The following is a 25,055-nucleotide window of genomic DNA, read 5'->3' as shown; positions in this document are numbered from 1 at the left end:
GGCGGCGGGGCTGCGCGTGCGCGCTCAGTGGCGGCAACGGCGGTGGCGAGAGAGGACGGGAGGGAGCGGGCTCGCGCACGGGGCGAGGCGGGTGAGGTCCCCGTGCGGGGCAGGGGGGAGTACTGACGGCTCCCGGGAGGGAGGGAGGGAGCCAGGGAGCTCTCGGCGACGGGCAGCCGAGGACGGGAGTCCGCGGCGCCGGTGCCCCGCAGCGAGGCGGGTGGGCGCCGCGCTAGCCTCTCTCCAGCGTCGGGACCGAGCTGCCGTCCGGGCAGCAGCGGGGTTCGGTCGCCGTCCCTGGCGGAGCAGGGCTGCCCGCCGGTCCCGTGCCTGAGCACGGGCCGGCGCCCCGCGGGGTTGCCGGGGCCGAGACAGCGCCGGGTTCCCGGGGCGGGGTAAGCTGCGGGGAGCGGCGAGTCGGGCAGGATCTGGGTGCCTCGGCGATCCTGTCCGAAATTGAAGTGTGATTTCCCTTTGTTTCGATTCGCTTCCCATGTATTTCTTCATCCCAGCCCGCTGCGCCGGGCAGACCCTGCTGTCGCCTCGGTACCAGCGGCACAGCGGCCGGGCGCGGGGCAGGCCGAGCGTGGCGGGGCGGCGGGGCCGGGCCTCGCATTCCGCCGCGACCCCTGGGGTTTGCGGGGGGGCCGGTGCCGCGGGGCCCTGTGCTGGGCGCTGCCGCGGCAGCTCCCGCTAGGCCCTCCGAGCTCGCCGGGCGGCGGGTGCCGCTCGCAAGCCCATCCGAGCGGCCGAGGGGAGGGCTGGCGGCGGTGCCTGTCACGGGCAGGCGCTTTGGCCAAACGTGAGGGAGCTTCGGGGCTGCCCCGAGTATCACGAGGTTGCGAAGTTTCCAGTCTGAAGCCGCTTAACGTTGCAGCGGTAATCTTCATGTTACTTTCTGCTGAAGAAGTCAGAGGAGACATGCTCGTTTTTACAAATTTCTTTAGATGCACTTTGTATGAATAAAAAACCCTTGTGTGTGGTCAGCTTTCCAATTTCCTCCTTTTAATCCCTTTGACAGAGCAGGGGGAGGAAATGTGTATTTCTGATAGTGTAAAAACAACAACAAAATATTTGTCGTATCTACATCTGTTATAAGAGAGGATTTTTTTGACATTATTTCCCATTTTATTTCCAGTTTGACAGTACATGCTTTATTAAGGCTCTCTACTGCTAAAGTTTTGGTGTCCCTAGTTCTTGAAGGTTTCACAGCATACAAGCTAGTTGTAGAGAAAGAAACGGTAAATTAAAAAAACTTTTTAACAATAATTTTCATTCATTTTTTTTGGCCTGGTTTTATGTAATGGTAGCTGTTTCAATGAAATCAGGTTAGTTAGTCTCCCTTTTTTACCTATTTCTTGAAAATGAAAAAAGTTACTCCCGTGAAGCACTTCTGATTTGTACATGTTGTGCGTTGTCTGTGATACAGTTTTAAAGGTGCAGTATCATGGTTATGAAAGCTTCAGTAGAAGATGATGATTCAGGATGGGAACTTGGTATGCCTGACAAGATGGAAAAGAGTCATACAAGCTGGATAGATATAACCCAGGATTTTGAAGAGGCTTGTAGAGGTGAGTTGTACTGCTTGCGCTGAGAAAAAATGGAATCCTTTGCAGGACTGAGCATATTTTTTTGAGGTGTTTTAAGCAATAGTTTGACCCAGATGGATGGACTACATTGATTGTATGTTTCCCTGTGTTTAACTTAACTGTGAGGTTGGAAATATCAGGAGACCCTCACCTTACTTCCTCTTCCAGATTGCACAAATACCTTTTTAAGTCGTATTTTTTAATCTTACGCATTTTTACATTTGCTTTTTTTCTTTGTAGAGATTTCTTCCTAACTCTTCAGCCAAATGGAAGCCTCATCCATCCATGCATAATCAACATGCTTTTTTTCCTGTACATTTCTGGATCTGTAGGGTCCAAACAATTTATTCATTTAACTGGTCGTTTTTCATCTTTGAAACAGGGGTGAGCTTCTGAGGAGATGCAGTGCATCCCAGTCATGGGGAAGCAGTTGCTTCCATTTAAACAGTACCTTTATTGTTCTTAGATATTAGTGCTAGTTTACCATACTGTGATTATATTTTTTCAGCTGATTTTATGATGATAATAGGGAAAAATAAATAAAAACCTGCAACTTACCACACACAATATGACATAAGGACAAACACAATTTTCTTATACCATCAAATAATTGCTATATATTAGTGATAAACTGGTTTTATTCACATCAAATACATCTAAAAGCTTCATTAAAAGTAATGAGGAAAAGCAAGCCTTTCAGTAAAGTCCCTTGGGGAAAAAATATGACATCTCCATAAAGGAGCACAGAAAACTGCTGGCCTGTGTTCCAGGCTATTCAGATGCTACTATTTGGTAATTTTAAAACCCCTTTAACTGTTGGAATAACGGAGAGGGATGAGTAACATCAGAGAGGGATGTGAACAACTGTGGTTTTTTAGTCTTTCAGTCTTGAAAGTGCTTTGTAAGTAAAGGCAAATGAAGGTGGAGTAGAAATGTCTGGTCTCCTCCCACACATTTTTCTCTCTTAGCATAAGACAGTTTGTTGAGTGACAAGACTATCCTGGAAAAGTTGTGCTAGAAAGATGATTGTAATCGTTTATCCTGTTCTGTTCCTTTGTAGAACTGAAGTTGGGAGAACTGCTTCATGACAAGCTGTAAGTATGCCTGTGGGATAGTTCTGGTTTTTAGATAGGATTAGTGCAAACATGTTAATGTTTACTAATAAGTCACGCAGTATCAACTAAGCTTTCTTAATTTGTGATTTAAGTAAAGTGAAATATTCAGAATATCATTTTTCCTCAGCATGTATATGATGAACCTATTTGAATGCTGAACGTTTCTCATGGTACCAGTGTAACTATAACATTTTCAGTTCATCAATGTAGTTTAGAAGTTTATAGCACATCTTATGATCAGTGGCGTTGACACTACTGAATCTATGGAACTATTTTGTGTAGACATGCTTTGATAAAAACATGCCAGAAAGACTTCAGATTTGGTTGCTTTGGATGTTACTAATAAGTTCAGGATAAACAATGCATGTCCTTTAATGTAACTTTTAAATGACATGCTGAAATGGAAACAGAGGGCTCTACAGATTCTGAAAAAAATTATTTCAGAAAGAAGCGTGCTAAAATCTTGCTGAATTAATTAAAGGATGATACAGTAAATGAGATAGTAAATTGTTTAGCCACACATCTGTTAACTTGCGTAAAGAAAAAAGTGTTTATTTAAGACTAATAGCTCAGAAGACAGGAACACTATTAAACACAAACCCGCTTAAAAATGCATGCAAGGATATCACCAAGTACTTATACAGTAGAAGCAAAGCACACTTCAGGTATAATTTCATAAATAAGAGCATTTCAGAGCAAATAACAGTTTTCAGAATTTGAATGTGCCACATGCAATAACCTCTTTTATAGAATAAAGTCTTGTGCGGCAGTTCTGATGTATATCGTATGTACCAAAGGTGAGGCACTATAGTCCTTCTTTGGTAGGCCAGTCTTCATTTGGTGTGGTTCTCCTGCAACCTTTTATGCCCTGACTACAAGTGATGCATTGTCAAATGCTGGGGTTTTTTTTCCTATCAGTTTTCTTAACATGCTCTCTTTAAACAGGGTTGGTATATTCAATGTATATTATTGTTGTTTTGTGTCATGCATGTTGTCATCAGTTTGTGGGGAACATATCTTTAAGTTTTTGGATGTAGCACAACAAAACAGCTTGCTTAATATCGGCTTATTATGTTACGTGATTTTTAAAAAGGTGCTATATCATTATGAGGTGTGTAGAAACAAGTGTGCATAGGTCTAGTAACGGGTTATTTGGCTAAAGAGTGTTTTTCAGCTTTAAAAAAAAAAAGGCTGAGTTTTCTTGTACTTTTAGACATCTGTTGTGTTACTTGTTGAAAGATCCTCGAATTCCTGAAAACCATGATCTCTGAAGATTAGTAGTAATCTTTACGTACCTTACTGTTTGTAGTCAGAATACAGTGTACTCAGTTTACCATCCTATGTTCTTTTACATTGGTTTGTGAAGACTGTTTTGTATAAAATAATTACATTCAGAAAATTTTTTTATTGGTGTTCTTAGTTTTGGTCTTTTTGAAGCCATGTCTGCCATTGAAATGATGGATCCCAAGATGGATGCTGGTATGATTGGAAACCAAGTTAACAGAAAGGTTCTTAACTTTGAGCAAGCTATTAAGGTTCGTGTGACTTCCTTGGTTTTGCCTACATAGTCTGTAAAAGTATGATACAGTTTTATCAAATTGCAGTTCAGCACAATTCAACATAATTAATGTTTTCAATCTTTACTTTAAATTTATTTTTTCTTTTTTGTTTTGGATAGTGAAGTAAGAAATAGCTTGTGATGTTTACCTTTTTTGTTAACTACATTATCACAATGATGCTAACTTTTCCAGTGAAAAGTACTGTGAAGTTGTTGGGTATTGGTACCTCAGGTGGATTTCAGAAGTTTTGCAGGTCACCCTGTGCTTCCCCCAAACGTGTGTTTTGTATAAAGATGTATTGGATAGTCCCTCTTCAAGCTGAATGGAAACCAGCTTCCTTACAAAAGCTGGAAATTAACACTTCCTGAGACTATCAGTTCATTAGCATTGAACAGAAGCTGGCTAATTTAAAAACATGTACTATAAACCTTGTTTTGAATGGACTGAGAGAACTAAAATAGTGGCTAAGTCATGTAGAATATATGCAATGTTGCATACATTGGACAAATAAAATGAAAGCTGACCTTGAAAGCCGTAAAACTCTACAAGTATTTGCAGTGTAAAAAGCAGTCTTCAAAGAATGGGTCCTGCATATTATTCCTTGTTCAGTCTTTATTATTATATGTACTGTTTTGTGATTTAAGTGTTGACAGTTACCTGGTTTAAACTTCTATTGGCTATTCATATATCAGAAATTTTATTTTAGCTTTTTCTTTGAATAGCTTTGTGTTTGGTCAGTGTTCAACACAATGATGGAAAGCAGAGTTTTTCAGGACTTATGGCACATTATGAAGCTGCTCAGTAAAGCTAGTGGTATACAAATATTCTGAAGCCTTAACCAAATTGTAATTTCCTTTTCGGCTGCACAGATTATCAGTTGTGTCTTGTTTATAGGTTTCCATAGTCTTTAGGATTTTTTCTTTCTTTGTTTTCTAAGGATGGCACCATAAAAATAAAGGATCTCACTTCACCTGAGCTGGTAGGAATAATGGATACATGTTTTTGTTGTTTGGTAAGCATTTCTCTGCTCTTAACATTAGATGTTTTTGCTTTCAAAATACAATCCTTTAATCTAGTTTAAAAAAAGAAAAAACAGTAGAACTCAAAAAAAAATTCACCAAGCAGAAAATATATACTTAGTATTTTATTTTCCATTTAGATACTTGCATTGGCTATTAAGAGGCATAATTTTGATTTTTTTTCTTTTTTTATTGTAGAAGTAATTATGGAAGAGAACTGGTAGCATTTTGAATGATGTAAAAAGGTTTTGTAATTTGTGTTTTTACACATACGGTATCTGACTGCCTGCTGTATGTTGGTGTTTGACTGTGCTGAATAGTGAGTGTGCAGCAACCTACAGCACTCTTGTTACTCATTTCTGTACAGCCAGTATGACTGAGCTTATGGGGCATTTTGAAGAAAGAAAATATCTAAATCCATTTGGAAAGGACATAATTGAATTATCTTTTATTTATTTATTATGATTATTTCTCTATGTATATGTCTTAATTTCATCAGTGAATGATACAAATTATTCTCAGTAACTCTGTAAAATGACATCCATAAAATGACTTTGGTTTTTAAAACAACATTTCAAATTAGTTTAGTCCAAAACGACATATTAAGGCCACTTAGTGTTGCATGTTACTTATGATAATGTTGTATCATTTGACACGTAACATAATCCATCTTCTCTCTCCTCCTCCCAAATACTGACTTTCCTTTTTTAAAAAAGGAACAGTGAGCATATTAGAAGTCTGGTCCTACAGTGGTTTTTGCTGTTTCAAGATAGAAATAACTGTTTAAATTATTTAATCTTTCCCTGTAGCTTAAAGCAGCCTGAAAGTAGTAGAGAGAGGGGGTCATGAAAAGAATCTTAAAGTTGTAGAAGAGAACATGCAGAATATTGCTGAGTTGTTTCGTAGCCACTTGCATTTTTCATTCAGTATCTGTATAAAGGAAGCTTATAAATCTGATGGTCTCTTAATGTCATGCTAGGTCACAGAGGTTAGACCTGAACTTTGTGGAAGAGGTTTATCCAACACCAGAATTTCACGGTGTTATGGGGTTTAGTAACTTGCTGCCTGCCACAGCCAGCAGAAGCATGAAGGTTAAAGGTTGAGAGACTCTCTGTTTTTGCCTAATGGAAGTTTGCCATGATAGACTTCCTTACAACTCACTGAAGCATAGTAAGAATGGAAAAAGACTGGAGATGTAAAAATGAGGACTTTGCTGTCATGAGTGAAACATTTTATTTTCCTTTCCCTAGATTACATGGTTAGAAGGACATTCCTTGGCACAGACTGTATTCACGTGCCTTTACATTCATAATCCAGACTTCATAGAAGATCCTGCCATGAAGGCTTTTGCACTAGGGATCCTAAAAATCTGTGATATTGCCAGAGAAAAAGTTAACAAAGCAGCTGTTTTTGAGGAGGTATGTGTTTCAGTATGACCCATGGTTAAATATGTAGCATTATACATACGCTCCATAATGCAAATAAAGCAGTACATCAGATAAAGTTACTGCTGTTTGAAGATACTGTAGGAGTGGCAGTTCATCCTCCTAAAAACCCAAAGTGTTAGACTTGATCTGTCTGAAATGCAGTCTGCTTCAGTGAAGGTGTTTCATACGCTTTTCTATGTTTTGCTTGAGTATTGGAGTCTCATAAAGATTTTACTCAAGAAGCAATGCAAGTCTTTGTGGCTAACCATTTAAAATCAGTTTTACTTGTGGTTTTCTTCCTGTTTTCTACTTTAGCCTTTTGTCTGAAATGTCCATCTAGCAATGGAATCAGAATCCAGTGTTCTGTGTTCACAGCAATTTTTGTTTCCTCTGAGCTTGGACAAGTCACTTCTTACTGACTATACCTAAAATTGACTAAATAGTACTTTGCATCCATAGTTCTCATAACATTTTGATGGGGTGGCACTGGTGTTAAGGGCATACTAATGTTAAGGTTTTATGCAGCAAATAATTACCCAAAGCTGGATTTGGGCAGGAAAGTCACCCAAACCATGGGTGTATTCAGTTGTGCAGAATAAAACTGGACTTCTATACTTTGTGTAGTTACACAAAAACACCCCAAAAAACCCTGCAACAAACAAACCAACAAAACACAACAACATTGCCCGCCCCCCCCCCCAAAAAAAACCAACCCCAAACCAAAAAACAAAAAGAAAGCCCCAAACCTCAACTTGAAAATGTAACTACTGCTGTTTATATTTCACTGCATACTGCTTCTTTGAATTTTATTTTTTAGGAAGATTTTCAGTCAATGACTTACGGATTTAAAATGGCCAACACTGTGACAGATCTTAGAGTTACAGGTACAGTTTGTACTTTCTGTCCATCAGTCTCTTTCCCTTTTGAGCATGCTGGTTGCACTCAACCAAACCTAATGAATTGGTAGGAGCTTCAGATGTTAAGTTTTTTCATTAGTCATGTGAAAATTGGTGGCTTGGTAAAAAGGTCAAATTATTTTTCCTTGAAAAGGTTCAGCTATTTATTTATTGTTTATTTATCATTATCTATTATAGATAATGATACAATATATATTGTTATTATTAAATAAAATATGTGTTTATTTATTCAGCTGTTTTCAGCGTTGTTACATGCCTGAGAAACAGAAGTAGTACTTTTAGAAGTGCCAGCCAAGTGGCTGAGCCCGAGCTTACCCAGCACTGAGATAGGTGCAAACCATTGGAAAGTGCGCTGCTTGAATTCTGCTTCTCTGCCTCGCTATTTGTTGTGATCTAAACAGATGGCTTTTGAGGAAAAAACAGTGTTCTAAAGCTATGAATACATATGCTATTTTGTAAAAACCTTTTGATGCATTGTTTTTGATACATACTTGAGCTTTCCGTTTATTTTTAGAAAATTTGTAAACACTTTAGCTTTGGATCAGTCTCTGATTTATTTGTTGTTGCAAGCCATCCCTATCATCCCTCACAAGAATATTTTTTGTTGTCTTTGGCTAATGATTATGTAAAGCTCTTCAAAATTTGATTTCCTCTCAAAACTTTTTTCCCCTGATGGGAATAGGAATGCTTCTCAGCTTTTAATTGTACTGTGACTTCTCCAGGTATGCTAAAAGATGTAGAAGATGACATGCAAAGACGAGTGAAGGTATTTTTCTCATGTTTGCCTTATCGGTTAGTCTTCAGCATACTTAACATAGGTTTGGGGGAAGGAGTTGGATTATGAAGAATGCAGAAGTTCTGTGTCATTAAATGGGGTTTCTTTGAAGAACTGCCATAATGGTTTGTGTAACATGCTGGTAGTTTGCCTTCCAGCTCTAAAGATGATGAAGTCTTCAGACTTTTCTAAACTCTTTAATTGCTTCACTGGTAATAGGTATATCATGATCTAGAACTTAACACAGGGTTGGGGCACAGAAAGTGTGTGTTTGACCTCTGGCTTTTACACAGATGTATTATGTGATGTTAAAGAAGTCAGTCTTCCTTTACCACAGTTTAAAATATAAAATGTTCGTACAATTTCCTTGCCTGTTTGCAGAGTGGACTGAGATAGATCTCATTACTATTATAAAGTCTTGTAGCATTCAAGTACCTAGGTTATATATTAAGAAGTTTTGGACTTGAGAACTGATTTTTAGTGTTATTTAACAGATGGATGTTCTGGAGATGATAAAGGAATTTTACTACAAAAGCTTCCCTTTGCAATTTTTAGTAAATTATTTGAAATTCCTTTACCTTCTAGAGTACTCGAAGTCGACAAGGAGAGGAGAGAGATCCAGAAGTTGAACTTGAAGTAATGAATATATTTTTTTCTTTTCTTTCTAGATTTCATGGATTAGTACATTACTTCAATCATTGTCAACAGCTTGTGAGAAATGTGTATGACCAGTGTTGCTACTGCTGTCATATATGAGCTGTTCTAAATGTGACCCTAAGCAAATCCCAGACTAGTAGTTAGGCTTTTATGCTTTGGAGGGTGGAGTTCTGGATCGATCTGAATGGCAAAATAGTGATGCTATTGCTGCAGATCTGCCATTTATGCACCTATCCCTCAAGAAAAAGCCATTAGAAAAGAAGGTGGTCTTACCTATGCTGTACTTTCTTCCCTTGGTTCGTTCCCAGCAGCTTTTACTGCTGCTGGCAGCCTCACTGTCAAGGGAAAAAGTAGGAAGAGAAGGTGAAAGCAGTGTAGCTCCTTCCATTAAAAGTGGCAGTTGATGTGGTTGATTTGGAAGGGTGTGGGTTTCTTTTCCCAGTAATGTTTTCTTCAGAAATTACTTGTAACATAGATCTTCAGTGAAAAGGAGGTAAAATTGGTTTAATAATTTGAGGTTGTTCACTTAAGCTGAGATTCAAATAGTGTGTGCATAGGACATAGCTGTACAGAGGCTGGGCTTTACCTGAAGTGTCTTAGTATTTTTTGTGTTAGTGCTTTTCAAACAGCAGTAGAGATTTCTTCTATAAATTCTATAACTTTTTGTCAGAATCATACTACATCCTGTATTTTTAAGACTGGAGAGCATACTTCAATAAAACTGTAAAAGTTTGAGGATTTTATGCATATTGCTCAGTAATTTGCAGGCCATTTTTATTACAGCACCAACAGTGTTTAGCTGTGTTCAGCAGAGTCAAGTTTACCCGGGTACTACTGACTGTTCTAATAGCCTTTACCAAAAAAGAGGTACGTTCATTTGGGTTTTTTGTGTTCACGTTGTGATCCTGTGAAATACTAATCTTTTATTCTCTAAGGTTGAGTAATTATTCTGTAGATATGAATTGATGTTGTTGCAGGTAAAGCATTGGATAAGGCCTTACAGTGGCAAGCATTCAGTTTTCATTCATTTTTAAAGAAAACACAGGGAAAGCTAGTAGCTGACATTGTAGTGGCGTTGCAGAGAGAATATTCACTCTAGAACACTTCAAGAAAATACAAGTTTTGGATTACTCTTTTCACATACATGAGGAAAACTTTTCTTTCTGGAGTTCAGTCCCCTTCTGTGGAGTTAACTGACACTGGGCAGTGTTTTTTCCATTGCTAGAAAATTGTAAGCTTTTCCTTCCATGTGATACTGAATTTGCATCTAAACTTACTTGGTCTGAGAAAAGGAATAGAACTGCTTTCTGTGCTTTTTTCATACTTTTTTGAATGTAAGATTTTGTAATGGTTGAGGGGGGAAGGAACTGGTTGCGTTAGGGCAAAGGGGTAGAATCACATGTCATATAAGACAAAGCTTTTTATTTTAATTGTTTTTTCTTTATTTAAAGGTAAATATCTGTATTGCTTATTGCTTATTGTTATTTCTGTTTTCATAAAGAAGTGAGTTTCTTACTTAAGTGGCATGGAGCCTTTCCCACATATTTTGCTGTTGGAGCAGCTGCATACTGTACAGTTTTAAAGACCTTGATTAAATTGAAACTCAGGTGCAAGTATCATTGGTAGATATCAGTGTTGAGTGGTTGAGAATAAGTGCATTCTGTGTGCAATATATGTCAGAAATCAAACTGTGACATAGAAGTGATCTGCACTGAGGTGCAGCCAAATTCTGTCTGTTAACTGCTATGTGTTAATGATCTGTGCAAAATCAGATTACCTTAATGTCACTAAAGTGATTACTTGAAGTTATTTACGTCATGGACTATGCTGGTTTGAATTAGGTGTGCTTACCAGCTTATTTGGTTAGTGGATTTGTGGATGCTATAATGCATGAACATACATTATGCAGAGCTGCAGATCTTAGGCAGCTTCTTTAGATCTTGGAGGCATTTTAAACATCTTTTTTTTTCTAAAAGTAGAGTTTCAGTTTGACTTAAGATTTCAAATACTTGAAGTTCCATCAGGGACTGTTAGTGCAGAACTTTTAAAACAAGAGTTTAGGTTTTACAGAGAGCTATTTTTAATGGTACCCATTTGCTCACAGATTTTGATTCATAGGATATCAGAAAATTCAGCATGTCAGCAGATAATGAATCGAGATTTCTAATGGACGTCTGGAATCTTCTGATGTTATGTAGTGATTTCATTTCAGTTGATAGGTTGTGGTTTTCCAGTATTCTCAAGAATTCTGCATTTTCTAATGATTTTTTCCTCTTTGCAGTTTGGAGTTCTGCCTCATTGGGCAGAAGTGTTTTGTGGGGCTTTTGCACCCCACACCTCCTGCCAGTCAGCCAGAAGCAGAAGTATAGGACTTGCATGTAGTGTATACTAGACTTTCAGTTCTAATTATTATTAAGGCTTATCTTATACAGCAAAAAAATACAGCATTAAATGTATAGATACATAAAATATAAAGAATGCTATTGCATAAAGATATGTTGGGTGGTAGGGATTTTCTGTGGGTTTTTTTTCCCCCAGAACTAGTTGTGTACAAACATTAGAATCCCAATATCATTCTTTATTATGATACTAGTATTAATTCCGTGGTCAAAATACATTGTTCATAATGTGAGTAACTGTTACCTCCCTTTCAGACGAGTGCAGTTGCAGAAGCTCAGAAACTAATGACTCAGGCATCTGACTTGCTTTCTGCTATCCACAATTCACTGCATCATGGTATACAGGCACAGAATGATACCACTAAAGGAGGTATGTATCGAATTTCATAATTTTATTCCTTTCTTAAATATGCTGTCCTGAAAGTGATACTTTCACTTCAAAGACAGAGATAATACGGACTTTTGGTTAAGTGCATTGCACTTCACATCAGTGAAATATGCCATTTTAAAACAGGGACCACCACTGCACTGTCTGTACAAGTATATGCTGAGGTGTTGAGGGCTGGGTTTTTTTTAAATAGTAGTTGTTTCAGTTGGGTGTTTAGTGTCTCTGGAATTTAACTGTCAGTTAAAAAGTTAATTTTGGGTAATTTCATAACTTCTATTATACTTTTAAGTGAGTTCTGAAAACACAGCTTACACGCAGCTTTTTCTCTCTCTTTCTACCCTCCTCCCTCATTAGATCATCCTATTATGATGGGCTTTGAGCCCCTTGTTAATCAGAGATTGCTGCCACCAACTTTCCCTCGATATGCAAAAATAATAAAAAGGGAAGAAATGGTCAATTATTTTTCCAAACTAATAGACCGAATAAAAACTGTGTGTGAAGTAGTCAACTTAACTAATTTGCACTGTATACTGGTAAGCATGAATATTTCCTATCTATAGCCAAAGATAAGATCTTAAAATGTAACTTGCAAAAAATCATTCCATATATACATGCTGTTGCTCACTGGAGGAAAGAATGAGCTGTATGTATAAATGTTTTGGTGTTTCTCATTGTTGTGTACAATTTCAAAATTTCCTCCTTTGAAACCTCCCATTTCCCGTAATCTGTTAACAATTATGCATGTTAGTGGCAGAGCTCAAGCAAGTTAATTTCCTTGGAACTCCTTGAAGAGCTGCATCTGCAGTAGGAGAACATAATACCCTGCTATATTCCTGATTTTTTTAGATGCAAAAAGTGGTATTCTACGTATGTGCCTATAACACAAGAGAGCACTTAGGATCTGTTTAAGCATGTAATTCCCTGCCCAGACATAAAGCTAAGCACCTGCTTACATTCTTTCCTGACTAAGTGATGTTATTCTAAGTTACTGCCTACATTTATTAGAAGACACTTAAATGCTTAAAACACTTACCATACACACATTCGGGGATGGAGAAAAGAGTCACAGTTACATCAGTTCAAAGATCAAGAAAAAATCTTTTGTCTTCCTGTTTCCTGTTAAACTAACTAAAGCAGGGTTTGCATGAAGCATTTTGTACCAGTTAAACACTGCAGTTTTGTTACATAATTGGTTGTTACATTGTGATCTTAACAGTTTCACAGTACCTTTTTTTAATACTATCATCCTAATTGTTGCATCTGAAGAAGAAAATGCAGAAACTTGTTGGTATGTTAAGTAACAGGTAATTGTAGCAAAAAGAGATTTTAGTTTCATAATATTTTCTGTTTTATTTAAATCATTCATGCTTACTTTCTTAAAAGCATCTCTAAAAATTTGGCATATTAACCTGAACTATCTTTTTTTTCTTAAATGTAAATTAGGATTTTTTCTGTGAGTTTAGCGAACAGTCACCATGTGTTCTTTCAAGATCCCTGTTACAGGCAAGTCCTAATCTATGTCTTTGAATAAAATACTTCTGCATTCATTATAAATATGGATTCATCTTTGTGTTTCAAATAATTAAATTAGTTGCATATCACTTCATATATACATGGTAAAATTTTTTCTGGAGATATTTTAAGTGTTAGATATATGGAGGATTACTTTCTGATCTCATTTTGTAAAACATTTTAAAATACAGTTGTTTAGATCATGTAAGTACAAGCTAATTAAAACAGAAAGTGTTAAAAATTTTTCTTTGCCATAAAGTAGGGCCTGTATATGCATTTTTATGCTGTCTGAGTTTGGGGCTGATGTTTGTATTTGTCCTCCCTGTTCGGACTGAATTTCATGTAGATACTGCCTCTATTGCCGTAACCATCAGTTTTACTGTTACAGCAGAACAGGCTGCTACTTTTCTTCTCATGTTTTTACTTAACTTGAAAGTGTTATTACATATTCCATAACTCAGAGGAGCTTTATCTCCACCCACTCAAGAACTGTGTAAGGAAGGGATGCAGAACTCATGGAGGAAAGTGGAATGGGCGTCAGATATGACCAATGAAAGCAGTAGTATCTGCAGGCATAGAAAAAGTCTGCATTAGTCTGAAGGCTATTGCCTTTGTCAGCCTCCAGGGAAACAACATAACCTATTTGATGTTAATCTTCATAAACACCTGTCTGATTAATCATCTTTAAAGTCCAAGAAATAAAATCATTTTGCATGCATTGTCTTATGCAAGTAACAGAGCTGTATTTTGTGTCATGGGAATGCCACAGAATTGACAGATCTCAGTATGCCTCTCTGAGTCTGTAAGCTTGTACCTAGCTGAACCATTTTAATTCTTAAAGCAATCTTGCAAATTTCTGATACAATTTACAGGTACTGTAAGAGCTTTCTATGAGTGATTTCTAAATAACATACATTTCTTTTAACATAAAATATGTTTTTAAAAATATATTTTCACTTTCAGACAACTTTTCTGGTAGATAACAAGAAGGTATTTGGCACTCACCTCATGCAAGACATGGTAAAAGATGCTTTAAGGTCTTTTGTCAGTCCTCCAGTACTTTCTCCAAAGTAAGTGGATCTTGAGTTTACTTGCATATGTTCACATGTCTGATGAAAAAATATTCCTGCTTATAAAAACAAGGAAAGGCATACAAAGAACATACACATTTTGTACTCAGTCCTTAGGTGTGAAGGAGTCAGTTGCTGTGGTTGCCCTTGTGTTTCTTTTTTAATTTTGTGTTACATAGGCTGATGACACTTATAAGCATATGTATGTACACAAATATTTCCCTTTTAGGTGTTGTCTCTATAATAATCATCAGGCGAAAGACTACATTGATTCCTTTGTGACACATTGCGTTCGGGTAAGCGTGCTTTCCAATTACAGTGTGTTTATGCATATATAAGCACTTTAAAGATTTGCTTACATTTGAAAATGAGACCATTTTTTTTAGACACCTGATACGAAGGCAAAATTGCAGAAGTTGGCCATCTTAAAATGTAACACTTCTTAAAAAGCCAGTATTATTTTTTGCTGTTTGTTTCCTGTGTTATACTTCCAGATTTTTCACTAAGATTTCAATTATTAGGGGCCTGCACCTGCTGCCTCTTTACACAGTAGTTTCATACCACAAAACAAATGCATAACACTAGTAAAAAACAAAATTGTTTTTGCACTCTAGTTCAAAAATTCTACAAAATTGTTTTAAAAAGGTTCAGTTACTGAATGCAGCACAATTAAAATTGAAGAAAGTCATAGGATCATTTTGTTGGAAAAGACCCTTAAGATCATTGGTCTGACTGTTAACCTAACACTACCAAGTCTACCACTAAACCATTTCCCTACATGCCACATCTACATATCTTTAAAATACCTCCAGGGATAGTGACTCAACCGATTCCATGGGCAGCCTGTTCCAGTGGTTTACCACCCTTTCGGTGAAGATATTTTTCCTAATACCCAATGTAAACCTCCCCTGGTGTAACTTGAGGCTATTTCCTACCACTTGTTACTTGGGAGGAGTGACCTGCCACCACCTGCCTACAGCCTCTTTTCAGGTACTTGTAGGGAGCAATAAGGTCCCCCTGAGCCTCCTTTTTTCCAAGTTAAACAGCCCCAGTTCCCTCAGCTGCTTCTCATAGGACTTGCTCTCTAGATCCTGCACCAGCTTTGTTGCCCTTCTCTGGCCACGCTGCAGCACCTCAGCGTCCCTCTTGCAGCGAGGGGCCCAAACCTGAACACAGCATTTGAGGTGCGGCCTCACCAGTGCCCAGTACAGGGGGACCATCGCTGCCCTGGTCCTGCTGGCCACACTGTTTCTGATACAAGCCAGGATGGTATTGGCCACCTGGGTGCATGGAATTAGGCATAAGAAATATCTTCTCTCTTACCCTAAGTAATCTGTTTGTACCAGATTTCTAAAGGAAGCTGGTGCAATTTCATGTTGACTTGTGTACAGAAAAATGGACTCTTGCATCACTCTAGGGAGCCTGCTTGCCTGCTAGCTTGCACTCCATAAGGGGGAGCCTTAAGGAACTTGCCTCCTAATATAGATGTATAAAACAGATGCCTAAATAGACATCATAGTACTACTGCTGTAGTTTCAAAGTACGTTGAAAACTTAAAACTTAAAACTTAAATTTCTTTCAGCCATTCTGTAGTCTAATTCAAATCCATGGACACAATAGAGCTCGTCAGAGAGATAAACTGGGTCACATTCTTGAAGAATTTGCCACCCTCCAGGATGAGGTAATGTCCCAGACAGCAGCCCAGCAAAGTTTTCTTTACAGGTATATTCTTACCAGACTGGAGCATGTGGTGTTAGATTCTAGATAAATGAAGCAACTTCTCTGTTTGTCCTAAAATCTTCAGGACAAGGATTCCTAAAGTACAGCTCAGGAAGTCTGTAGGATGCATTGAGAGAATTTCCATTAGTTGTGTTGAGCAAGAAGGTATTATATTTTTTAAAACTTCATCCAATAAGTAGACTTCAGGGGAACCTGCTGTGATGTCTGTAACTCCGGTAATTCTACTGCTTGTAGTCTCTATCCCACTTGTAGCTATCAGTTTGCAGAAGGTGACCAGGGAGAGGTGGATGAGCCATGTTTACAAGACACCTTTGAAAATTCAGTCTTACAGTTATGTAGGATATAATTGGTGAAATTTTATAATGTTTTTATAATAATATATAATAATTATTTATAATAATATATTTTTATATTATTATTTTTCATATGTTCTATATATTCACTTTCTAAAAACGCATTTCTCTCATTAGCTTGGTTCAGCCTTTGTTCAAAGTCTTCCAATGAAACTACTGTTGCCCTAAAAACAAAATCCAGAATATTAGGTTCTTCAGCTCAGCCAACATAAGAGTATTAAAATACATAATAGAAGAAAAATGTTAGCGGGTCCTACAGTCAAGGTAGTCATTTGAAAGCTAGGGAAATGCTTCTTAGAAAGGACTAAACTCCAAAGCAGCAGGGAAGTCAGATGAAAAGAACATGATGGCATCTGGCTGTCAGAGATGTACCAAAGAGCTGGGAAAGAGCCAGTCCAGCGCACCCATCTCCACTTTTCCCATGCTCCTAAGCACTGGCTCAGGTGGTGCTGTAATAACTATTATTACTATTATATTTATATTTATTTATAATTATAATAATAATATATAATAAGAGTAAGAAATAACTCTTAAAAGTATGTGCTCCAACTTATTTTGAACATTTCTTAAGAATGAGGAGTGAAAGATGACAGGGAAAGGTATGTTTTCATTTATTGGAAATTTATTTCTTTAAGCAGTGAGAGGCATGAAATAATAAAATATTTTCCCACATGTGCATGCTAAGAAGCACAGTTGAGGAACTTGGAGTTGGGGCAAAATTTTGTGTGTTCCAGCTTCCCTTGAGATGGTTTGATTGAGAGTTTGTTGCAGTACTGCAGCTAAGACACACTATTCCCTTTGTAACAGGTTATACGGATTAATTTATTCAGGACTGCTGGTAATATTCCAGCTGTGGGAGACTTCATGTCTTCCATACAATTACTTTTTAAGACTGAATTGGTCTTAGCAATATCTTAGTTTCTCTGGTGTGACACTGTCTATTTCTTGTGTGTTAAGCTTCTAAATTTAGTTTTCCAAATGCAGCTAGGTTTAAAAAACAAACAAGCAAATAACAAAAAAAAGTAATTATTGCCAATATAGCACGATGAATAACAACTTGTAATGGGTTTTGAGTTTCAGTGCTCACATGACTGCCAACTATATATAAACAGCTTTTAAAATTCTTAATTTAAAAAATTTTAATATTACTGTTGTATTACTGTATAGAATATTTTTTCCTGTGTGGCAGAATTTACTTATGTGAATAACTTTACAGTTTTCTGACAGTTCTAGACTATAGAGCTGCAGCATCTGTAAAATCATATTTCTGTCTTTTAATGTGGAGCATGGCTTTACTGACCTAATATGTATTCAGATTTTGTTAAGACTTATTTCTGGCAAAACTTGGATGTTTCAGTCAAATGTTCTTCCTCCCCTGTTACTTTGCTTTCTTTTTCAATAGGCAGAGAAAGTAGATGCAGCACTTCATAGTATGTTACTGAAGCAGGAACCACAAAGGCAACATTTGGCTTGCTTGGGCACCTGGGTCCTATATCATAACCTTCGTATTATGATACAGTATCTTCTGAGTGGCTTTGAGTTGGAACTTTACAGTATGCATGAATATTACTACATATATTGGTAAGAGGATGCTTTATTGACAGTTGTTGGAGGAGGGATGCTCCCACAGAGCTAAACTGCAACTATTTAAAGGAGGGACTTCAACTGGCTTTTAGATATTTATATTTTTTTTTTAATCTCAAGCTTACTCAAACAGTGTTTAGTCAACCTACTCATAAAATTACAAGTGGAGAAAAAAATGTGGTGTTGTCTTTTCTAAACTCGCTAGTGTAGTTTTTTTTCCCCCTCTGAAATAGTAATTTGCTCTCCATTTAGCTTTTAAAATAGTGTCTTCTAAGGACAATGAATGAAAAATATGCTGATTTTGGCAGACAAGAACATGCAGGAGGAAAGCAATTTTGCTTATTCTTTTCTGTCATTGTAGTACCAAGATCAATAGTCTTGTTGAACTGTAGTAGTATTTTTAAAAATATCTTCAGAGTTTTAAGTTGTGACTGTAATCTGGAAGTTGACTAGGTAAAAATAACATCTTGTTCTGTAACCATATTTGAAGAGACATCTGCCTTTAGTGAAAATTATTGCACTATATGGAGTCAAAAGACTTTTTGTTTTTCCACTTCGTCACGTTAATTATTTCTCGTAGTTGATAGCTTAGTCTGAAAGATTAAATTATTTTAGATGGTTCATTTTTGACTCAGCATTAAAAATCTCCTGTGTTAAAGTGTTTCTGTACTTCTGTGTTTTGGTTTGGGGTGCTTTTCTGTAATATACTTTTACTAGGTAAACTGCAAGCCTTCTTTCTGAGAGATTAGACTGGTTCAAATGACTTCAACTTCAGTGCATCTTACTACGTTTCTGTGCTGTCTCATTAGTGGATTAAGCATTAAGTGAGAAAATTAATACTCCAGATAGTTACCAGATAGTCAGTATTAATTAGTAACACTTCCAGTAAGTAATACCAAGTTTTCTGTAAGACAGTATTTTCTACGTGCCCATATTTCCCCTCACCGTTTTAATAAAATGGTTTTTAATCTGAACTGTAATTTCAACTGCTTTTATCTCCTTACTGTAACTGAAGAACAAAAAGAGGAAATTTCTGAGGGGAAATATGCAAGTGGACTCATAATTATTTCTCAGTAATTTTTCTTGTGAATTATGCATTCTTATAAAGGAAGTATTATTTCTTCATGTGCTCCAAATATGTAATTTCTACTGTCTTTTTTCCCTATTCTGTTTGATTTGAAGTCAGTCAAGAGATTTTTTAGACCCACTTCCACTTACTAAATCACTCTTGAAGAATTGTTAACAATTGCTCTTAAATCTTAAGAATTGCATATAGATCTAGTCTTCCTTGACCTTTTTAGTTAATAATTCATGGCTTTGTAATGCTTGAAACAAATCAGTACTAAACTTGTTTCTCAAAACATTCTACAAAAGTAGAAATGGTCTTAACATAGTGATTTTTTTAAAAAAAGTCTCATTTGCTGGGGGAAGGAAAAATTCTAGAAAAATTTGACCTTATACAGGTTTTGAAATAATAACCTTAGACTTTGTTTAGTAAACGTATAAGTAACTTGCATACCTTGAGCTGCCTGTGGTTGAATCTGTACAGCATCTTGTCTAAAACAAAACAAGAAAAACCGAAACAGAACATAGACTAATCTGCTGATTTCAGCCATGCAACACAGAGTTCTAAATACCCTGACTTGCCCTTTACTATTACTACTTTGAGTAAATGACTTGGCATTCAGTGAGGATGTGTGGATTATGAATGTCTTTCACTGTAGTATGTAACAGCTACATACTGTTTTTACTGTAGGTATCTGTCAGAGTTCCTCTATGCCTGGCTGATGTCAACACTGAGCCGTGCTGACAGCTCTCAAATGGCGGAAGAGAGAATAATGGAGGAACAACAGAAGGGACGTAGTAGTAAGAAAACAAAGAAAAAGAAAAAAGGTATCTAGATGTAGAGCATAACTCAGACTCCACACACACCCCCCTTGATGCAGCCATGTAGAACTGTAGAAACAAGTAGCATGTTTCTTAACTTTGCAAGGGTGAGTTGCCCTTTTCAATTCAGTTGTAGTACTGTTGTGCAAAAGATCCTTTAGAAACTCATACTTTCTCCAGTGTATATGCATGAGAGAAAATGAGAACTTCCCTACCTATATCGTAGTGGTCTGGCTCTGTGTTCAGAACTGTAAGCCTACTACCAAAAAATGCATCCAAACCCAGTGTCTGAACAGCATTTGATACGTGGGATGCCTAAATGGCTACTAAGATTGTGGTATGTCAGAGCTTGAACATTGCAAATGACCACTATGCAGAAGCTTGCTTGCATTGAGTTGTGGTCAAAAGGTTAGTGTCCAAGTGGAGACTGGTCAAGAGTGGCATTCCTCAGGGGTTCATACTGGAAGCAGTGCTATTCAGCATGTCAGCAGCATGGACAGTGGGATCGGGTGCACCCTCAGGAAGTTTACCAGTCACACCAAGCTGTGTGGTGCGGTTGACACACTGGAGGGAAGGGATGCCATCCAGAGGGACCATGAGAGGCTTGAGAGGTGGGACCACGTGAACCTCATGAGGTTCAACAAGGCCAAGTGCAAGGTCCTGCACCTGGGTTGGGGCAACCCCCAGTATCCGTACAGGCTGCAGGACGAAGGGATTGAGAGCAGCCATGTGGAGAAAGGCTTGAAGGTACTAGTAGATGAAAAGCTGGACATGAGCTGGCAATGTGCATGCGCAGCACAGCAAGCCAACCGTATGCTGGGCTGCGTCAAAAGATGGTTGAGGGAGGTGATTCTCCCCCTCTACTCTGCACTGGTGAGACCTCCCTGCAGTCCTGCGTTCAGCTCTGGGACCCCCAACATAAGAAGGACATGGACCTGTTGGAGTGAGTCCAGAGGAGGGCCACAAAGGTGATCAGAGAGGCTGGAGCACCTCCCCAGTGAAGACAGGCTGAAAGAGCTGGGCTTGTTGAGCCCGGAGGAGAGAAGGCTCCTGGGAGACCTTACTGCAGCCTTCCGCTACCTAAAGGGGGCTTATAAGAAAGATGAGGACAGACTTTTTAGTAGGTCCTGTAGTGATAGGACAGGGGGTAATGGTTTTAAACTGGAAGAAGGTAGATTCAGGATAGAAGTAAGGAAGAAATGGTTCACTGTGAGGGTGGTGAGATACTGGAGCCGGTTGCCCAGAGAAGCTGTGGCTGCCCCATCCCTGGGAGTGCTTAAGGCCAGGCTGGATGGGGCTTTGAGCAACCTGATCTAGTGGAAGGTGTCCCTGCCCATGGCAGGGGCGTTGGAACTACAGGACCCTTAAGGTCTTTTCCAGCCCAAACGATTCTGTGATGATTCTATCATTCGTTCTTTGCTATTCCTTCTTTTGTGTGTGTTTATCCTTGCCTTCTTTTCAAGGGGAACAAAGAATTAGATATGAAAAGCTCAAGGTCATATCAATGACATTCCCTTGTCTCTAGAAATTTGGAAAATTACAACTGTTTTATGCTTTTTGAAAAGGTGCCAAGCGTGGGGCAGTTTTGCACCAATTAAAACACTGGAAGCTAAAGGGGCACGGGGCACTTAAGAAAGATTTTTATCCTGACAATATTCCTTACTATAGTAAAAACGCTTTAACTTTTTAGTCTTAGAAGTTTAAAAAAATCCATGAACTAAGCAAACAGGCTTCTCGGCTACAAGCTTTAAATTCCAGACCAGCATTGTATAGTGACATGCTAATATCACTGACTGACTGGATCAGTTTATTTCATCGGCAGTGGTATGGTGTTCCTGTGACTTAAATATGTCTTGAGTTGCTTTGTGTAATCAGGAGCCAGGTGAGCAGAAATGCATGCCCATGCTTGCTTTCATTATTTTAAAATATAATTGAGAATTATGTCATTTTCTGAAAATTTGAAAGAACTGTTTTGATCTGAAATGAACGTGTACTTACATTGACTAAACAAAAATATTTTTATGTGAAATTTGCAGTTCGCCCTCTCAGCAGAGAGATCACCATGAGTCAAGCATACCAAAATATGTGTGCTGGCATGTACAAGGTAATTTATTTGTGCTTGCTGAATAATGGCTTCAGTTTTTTTTGTAATAGGAATCACGCATGCATTGCATACCTTCTTTGTTATTAGTGGGACTGGAAATTAAGTTCAAGTTTATGTGGTATGGTAAATTCTCTACTATTTTTTTATTCTTCCAGTTGTAGCTAAATCTTAACTTCCTTTTTGCTCACAGCAATATATGACACAGAGCTAACAATGTTCACTGTATTTATCCTTTCCTTTTTAGACAATGATTGCATTTGACATGGATGGCAAAGTAAGAAAACCTAAGTTTGAACTGGATAGTGAACAAGTTAGATATGAGCACAGGTTTGCTCCATTCAACAGTGTTATCACACCACCCCCAGTGCACTACTTGCAGTTTAAAGTGAGTGATCTTAAAATGTTGTGCCATTCATGCTTTTATGAAAAGTCATTTGCTCACCTGCTTTACACATTGCTGTCATCATAAAGAACCTTTACTATCTTAAAGTTCATATGGAAGCATGAGTCAAAATGGCAAGGAATTCTAGCTGTAGTTCTGTGCAAAGAAAATACATTGCTTTGAATTCTACCTAAAATTAGGACTCTTAGATGTTTAAAAACTGGTCTGACGTGGCCATTTATGAGGTACTTTATTGGTTTGTATGAAAATAAAATCTCTTGAAAGTCTGTTGACAGACTTTTTGGCTCTGGTTTCTATAGCAGCATGTTTTCGTTACTGCAGCAAGCAAACAGGAAAATTAAACGAAAGTAATTTTGAGTGTTAAATCACAGAAGTGTTGGCTGGAAAGGACTAGTGGAAAGGACTAGTCTTGTCCAGTCTCCTCCTTGAAGTAGCATTATATATCACATCAGCTGTGTCTTTGCCTAGCCAAGTCTGAAAAAATCAGAACAGAGATTTTCAGACCTCTTCGGTTAACTTGATCCAGTTACTTCCTCTGGTCCATGTAGCCTTTGGATAACCTGATTGAGGGCCACGCTACTGACCTTTTTTCCTAATACTGGTGTGAATTATCCAAGCCATGCTTTGTGATCTCTCCCTCCATGTGATATTCTCTGCCAGTAACAAGGAATATTTCTCTTCTTCAGCCGCCTTGCAACTAGTTGTAGGCTGCTATTAAGATTATCCATTAGCATCCTTCTTGTCTAACTGGAAAAGTCCAGGTCCATTGAGCTCTCCTTGTGGGTCATGTGCTCTAGGCTTCCAGCCTTCTCCACATGTCAGCATCTTTCTTGAACCGAGTGGATCCAACACTGGATGCCACATTTCAGATGTTACAGCTCAAATATTGAGTATAGGATGATAACCTTCCTTGACCTGCTGTCCATACTGCTGTTTGTATAGTCCCATAGGAGGCTTGTCTAATTTGTAATAAAAGCACCTCGTTGGCTTGCATTCAACTTGACATCGACAGTAACTGCTACTCATCCGACTGGTTATTAGCCTCTACTGATCAGTGGGGTTATTCCGCTTCGGGTGCAGAAATTTGGGCATTTCTTGTTGAACTTAAATTTCTGGTAGCCACTTCTTAAGTTTCTAGAGGTCACTCTGAACTGACACTGCATTATTTTGTATGAAAGTCATTCTCCCTAATTCAGTATTATGAAGAGTTGTAGTGTTCTACACTGTCACAGCTTCCTCGTCACTGAAGTGTTTTTATCCCTAATAAAAAAAAAAGTTGGAAGTATCAAAATTATATAAAACTAAGTTTTGAACAGTTTCAGTATCTATCTGACTTGCTGTAAACTTGGTTTGAGTAAGCAATATCACATACTTATTTTTTCCTCCTATTTTTTCCTGAGTTTTCACACCCTGCTGCATGGCAGTCATAGCAAATGAACAACAAGTTGTTTAGGAGAGGGTTTGTTTTTATTAAAAAGTGTGAGAAGTTCATTGCATTTTGTGGCACTGTAGAACAATTGTCAACCACCATATTGCTCCTTGGTATTTGCCATTTTAAATAGTTCTTTTCCACTCCAATATTTATTCCTAAAATACTACTTAGTTGACATAACTTTTTCCATGAATATAGTAATTTTTTTTATTTAAGGTGATGAAAATAGTTTGTTGGCAACTGATTTTAATATGCATTTCTGTAACATGCTAGGAAATGTCTGATTTAAATAAGTACAGCCCACCTCCTCAGTCATCAGATCTCTACATGGCAGCTAGCAAACACTTCCAGCAAGCTAAAATGATTCTTGAGAATATTCCTAATCCAGACTATGAGGTAAGACTAAAATACTGAAAAAGGCGTATTTGCTCATTAAGTGTTTGTTTTCAGCTGGATCTGCTTGAGATCCCAAGTGTACTTTGTCAAAATGCTGAGCAAAGGGGAGTGTTTTCATTAAGGAGTGGACAGAGGAGGGCGGTGGCATTGGACACAGGTGCTGTGTTTCAGTACATTAGATGACATAGTCAGGGTTGTGCTGTTACAAACTTCTTGCTGCTGAGTATATTAGGTGCTAGATGGCAACTTGATGCCTTCTTGCCGTTGCCTTCTAGCCCCATTCTAAAAGACTGTCAGTTTTAACAAGAAGGTGACAGAGGCCTGCCTCACTTACCTGGAATCTGGTAATTCACATGTATTCCTGAGAGATGGGAAAAATAGGTTTGAATGTCATCAAGCTGAAAAGAGGATGGAGTTTGGCACTTGTTTCCTGGAGCAGTTTTCTCAGCACTGGACTGTAAGCATAGGTAGAAATTTCTCCCTCTTGGCCATAGCCTAAAACTAAGTGTCTGTGACTATTTTGGAGCAAGGGGGGTGCTTATTCTGTTACACCTGAGCAGGTTAAGAACAGTTACAGGGTTAGGTTCTGCTGAGAATTTAGGAATCCCTGCCTGTTCTCAGGATCCTGGTGGTACTTGTACATGAGCTATCTGACTGAGGCTAAGCAGGGTAGTTAAGAGGTAGTTTGAGTGTGCCCAGAACACCTTCATGCAAAAAGCCACCAGTTTG

The 25,055-nt window shown here is 38.1% G+C and overlaps 1 protein-coding gene across 3 annotated transcripts in view; it reads left to right on the top strand.

Moving 5' to 3' along the window:
- Window positions 1-25,055, top strand: part of NAA35 (N-alpha-acetyltransferase 35, NatC auxiliary subunit) — a 28,894-nt gene continuing 3,839 nt past the window's right edge. Inside the window, exons 1-21 of one of the 3 annotated variants that reach the window (XM_037374624.1) lie at window positions 1-91; window positions 1,430-1,571; window positions 2,650-2,683; window positions 4,125-4,239; window positions 5,201-5,275; window positions 6,533-6,700; window positions 7,527-7,593; window positions 8,349-8,392; window positions 8,987-9,037; window positions 9,842-9,925; window positions 11,713-11,827; window positions 12,200-12,378; window positions 13,289-13,348; window positions 14,321-14,427; window positions 14,657-14,723; window positions 16,010-16,108; window positions 17,923-18,101; window positions 19,861-19,997; window positions 22,028-22,095; window positions 22,340-22,480; window positions 24,204-24,326. In XM_037374624.1, coding sequence (XP_037230521.1) covers window positions 1,448-1,571; window positions 2,650-2,683; window positions 4,125-4,239; window positions 5,201-5,275; window positions 6,533-6,700; window positions 7,527-7,593; window positions 8,349-8,392; window positions 8,987-9,037; window positions 9,842-9,925; window positions 11,713-11,827; window positions 12,200-12,378; window positions 13,289-13,348; window positions 14,321-14,427; window positions 14,657-14,723; window positions 16,010-16,108; window positions 17,923-18,101; window positions 19,861-19,997; window positions 22,028-22,095; window positions 22,340-22,480; window positions 24,204-24,326 — 2,037 coding nt within the window. In that variant the 5' untranslated portion in view covers window positions 1-91; window positions 1,430-1,447. Of the gene's footprint in view, window positions 92-1,427; window positions 1,572-2,649; window positions 2,684-4,124; window positions 4,240-5,200; window positions 5,276-6,532; window positions 6,701-7,526; window positions 7,594-8,348; window positions 8,393-8,986; window positions 9,038-9,841; window positions 9,926-11,712; window positions 11,828-12,199; window positions 12,379-13,288; window positions 13,349-14,320; window positions 14,428-14,656; window positions 14,724-16,009; window positions 16,109-17,922; window positions 18,102-19,860; window positions 19,998-22,025; window positions 22,096-22,339; window positions 22,481-24,203; window positions 24,327-25,055 lie in introns of those variants that run through there. The other 2 variants (XM_037374625.1, XM_037374626.1) reach the window with 2 other exon arrangements.

Source organism: Falco rusticolus, chromosome Z (genome assembly GCF_015220075.1).
Source record: "Falco rusticolus isolate bFalRus1 chromosome Z, bFalRus1.pri, whole genome shotgun sequence".
NCBI lineage: Eukaryota > Metazoa > Chordata > Aves > Falconiformes > Falconidae > Falco > Falco rusticolus.
The sequence above is the reverse complement of the archived record's forward strand: the minus strand, read 5'-3'. Positions and strand labels throughout refer to the sequence as shown.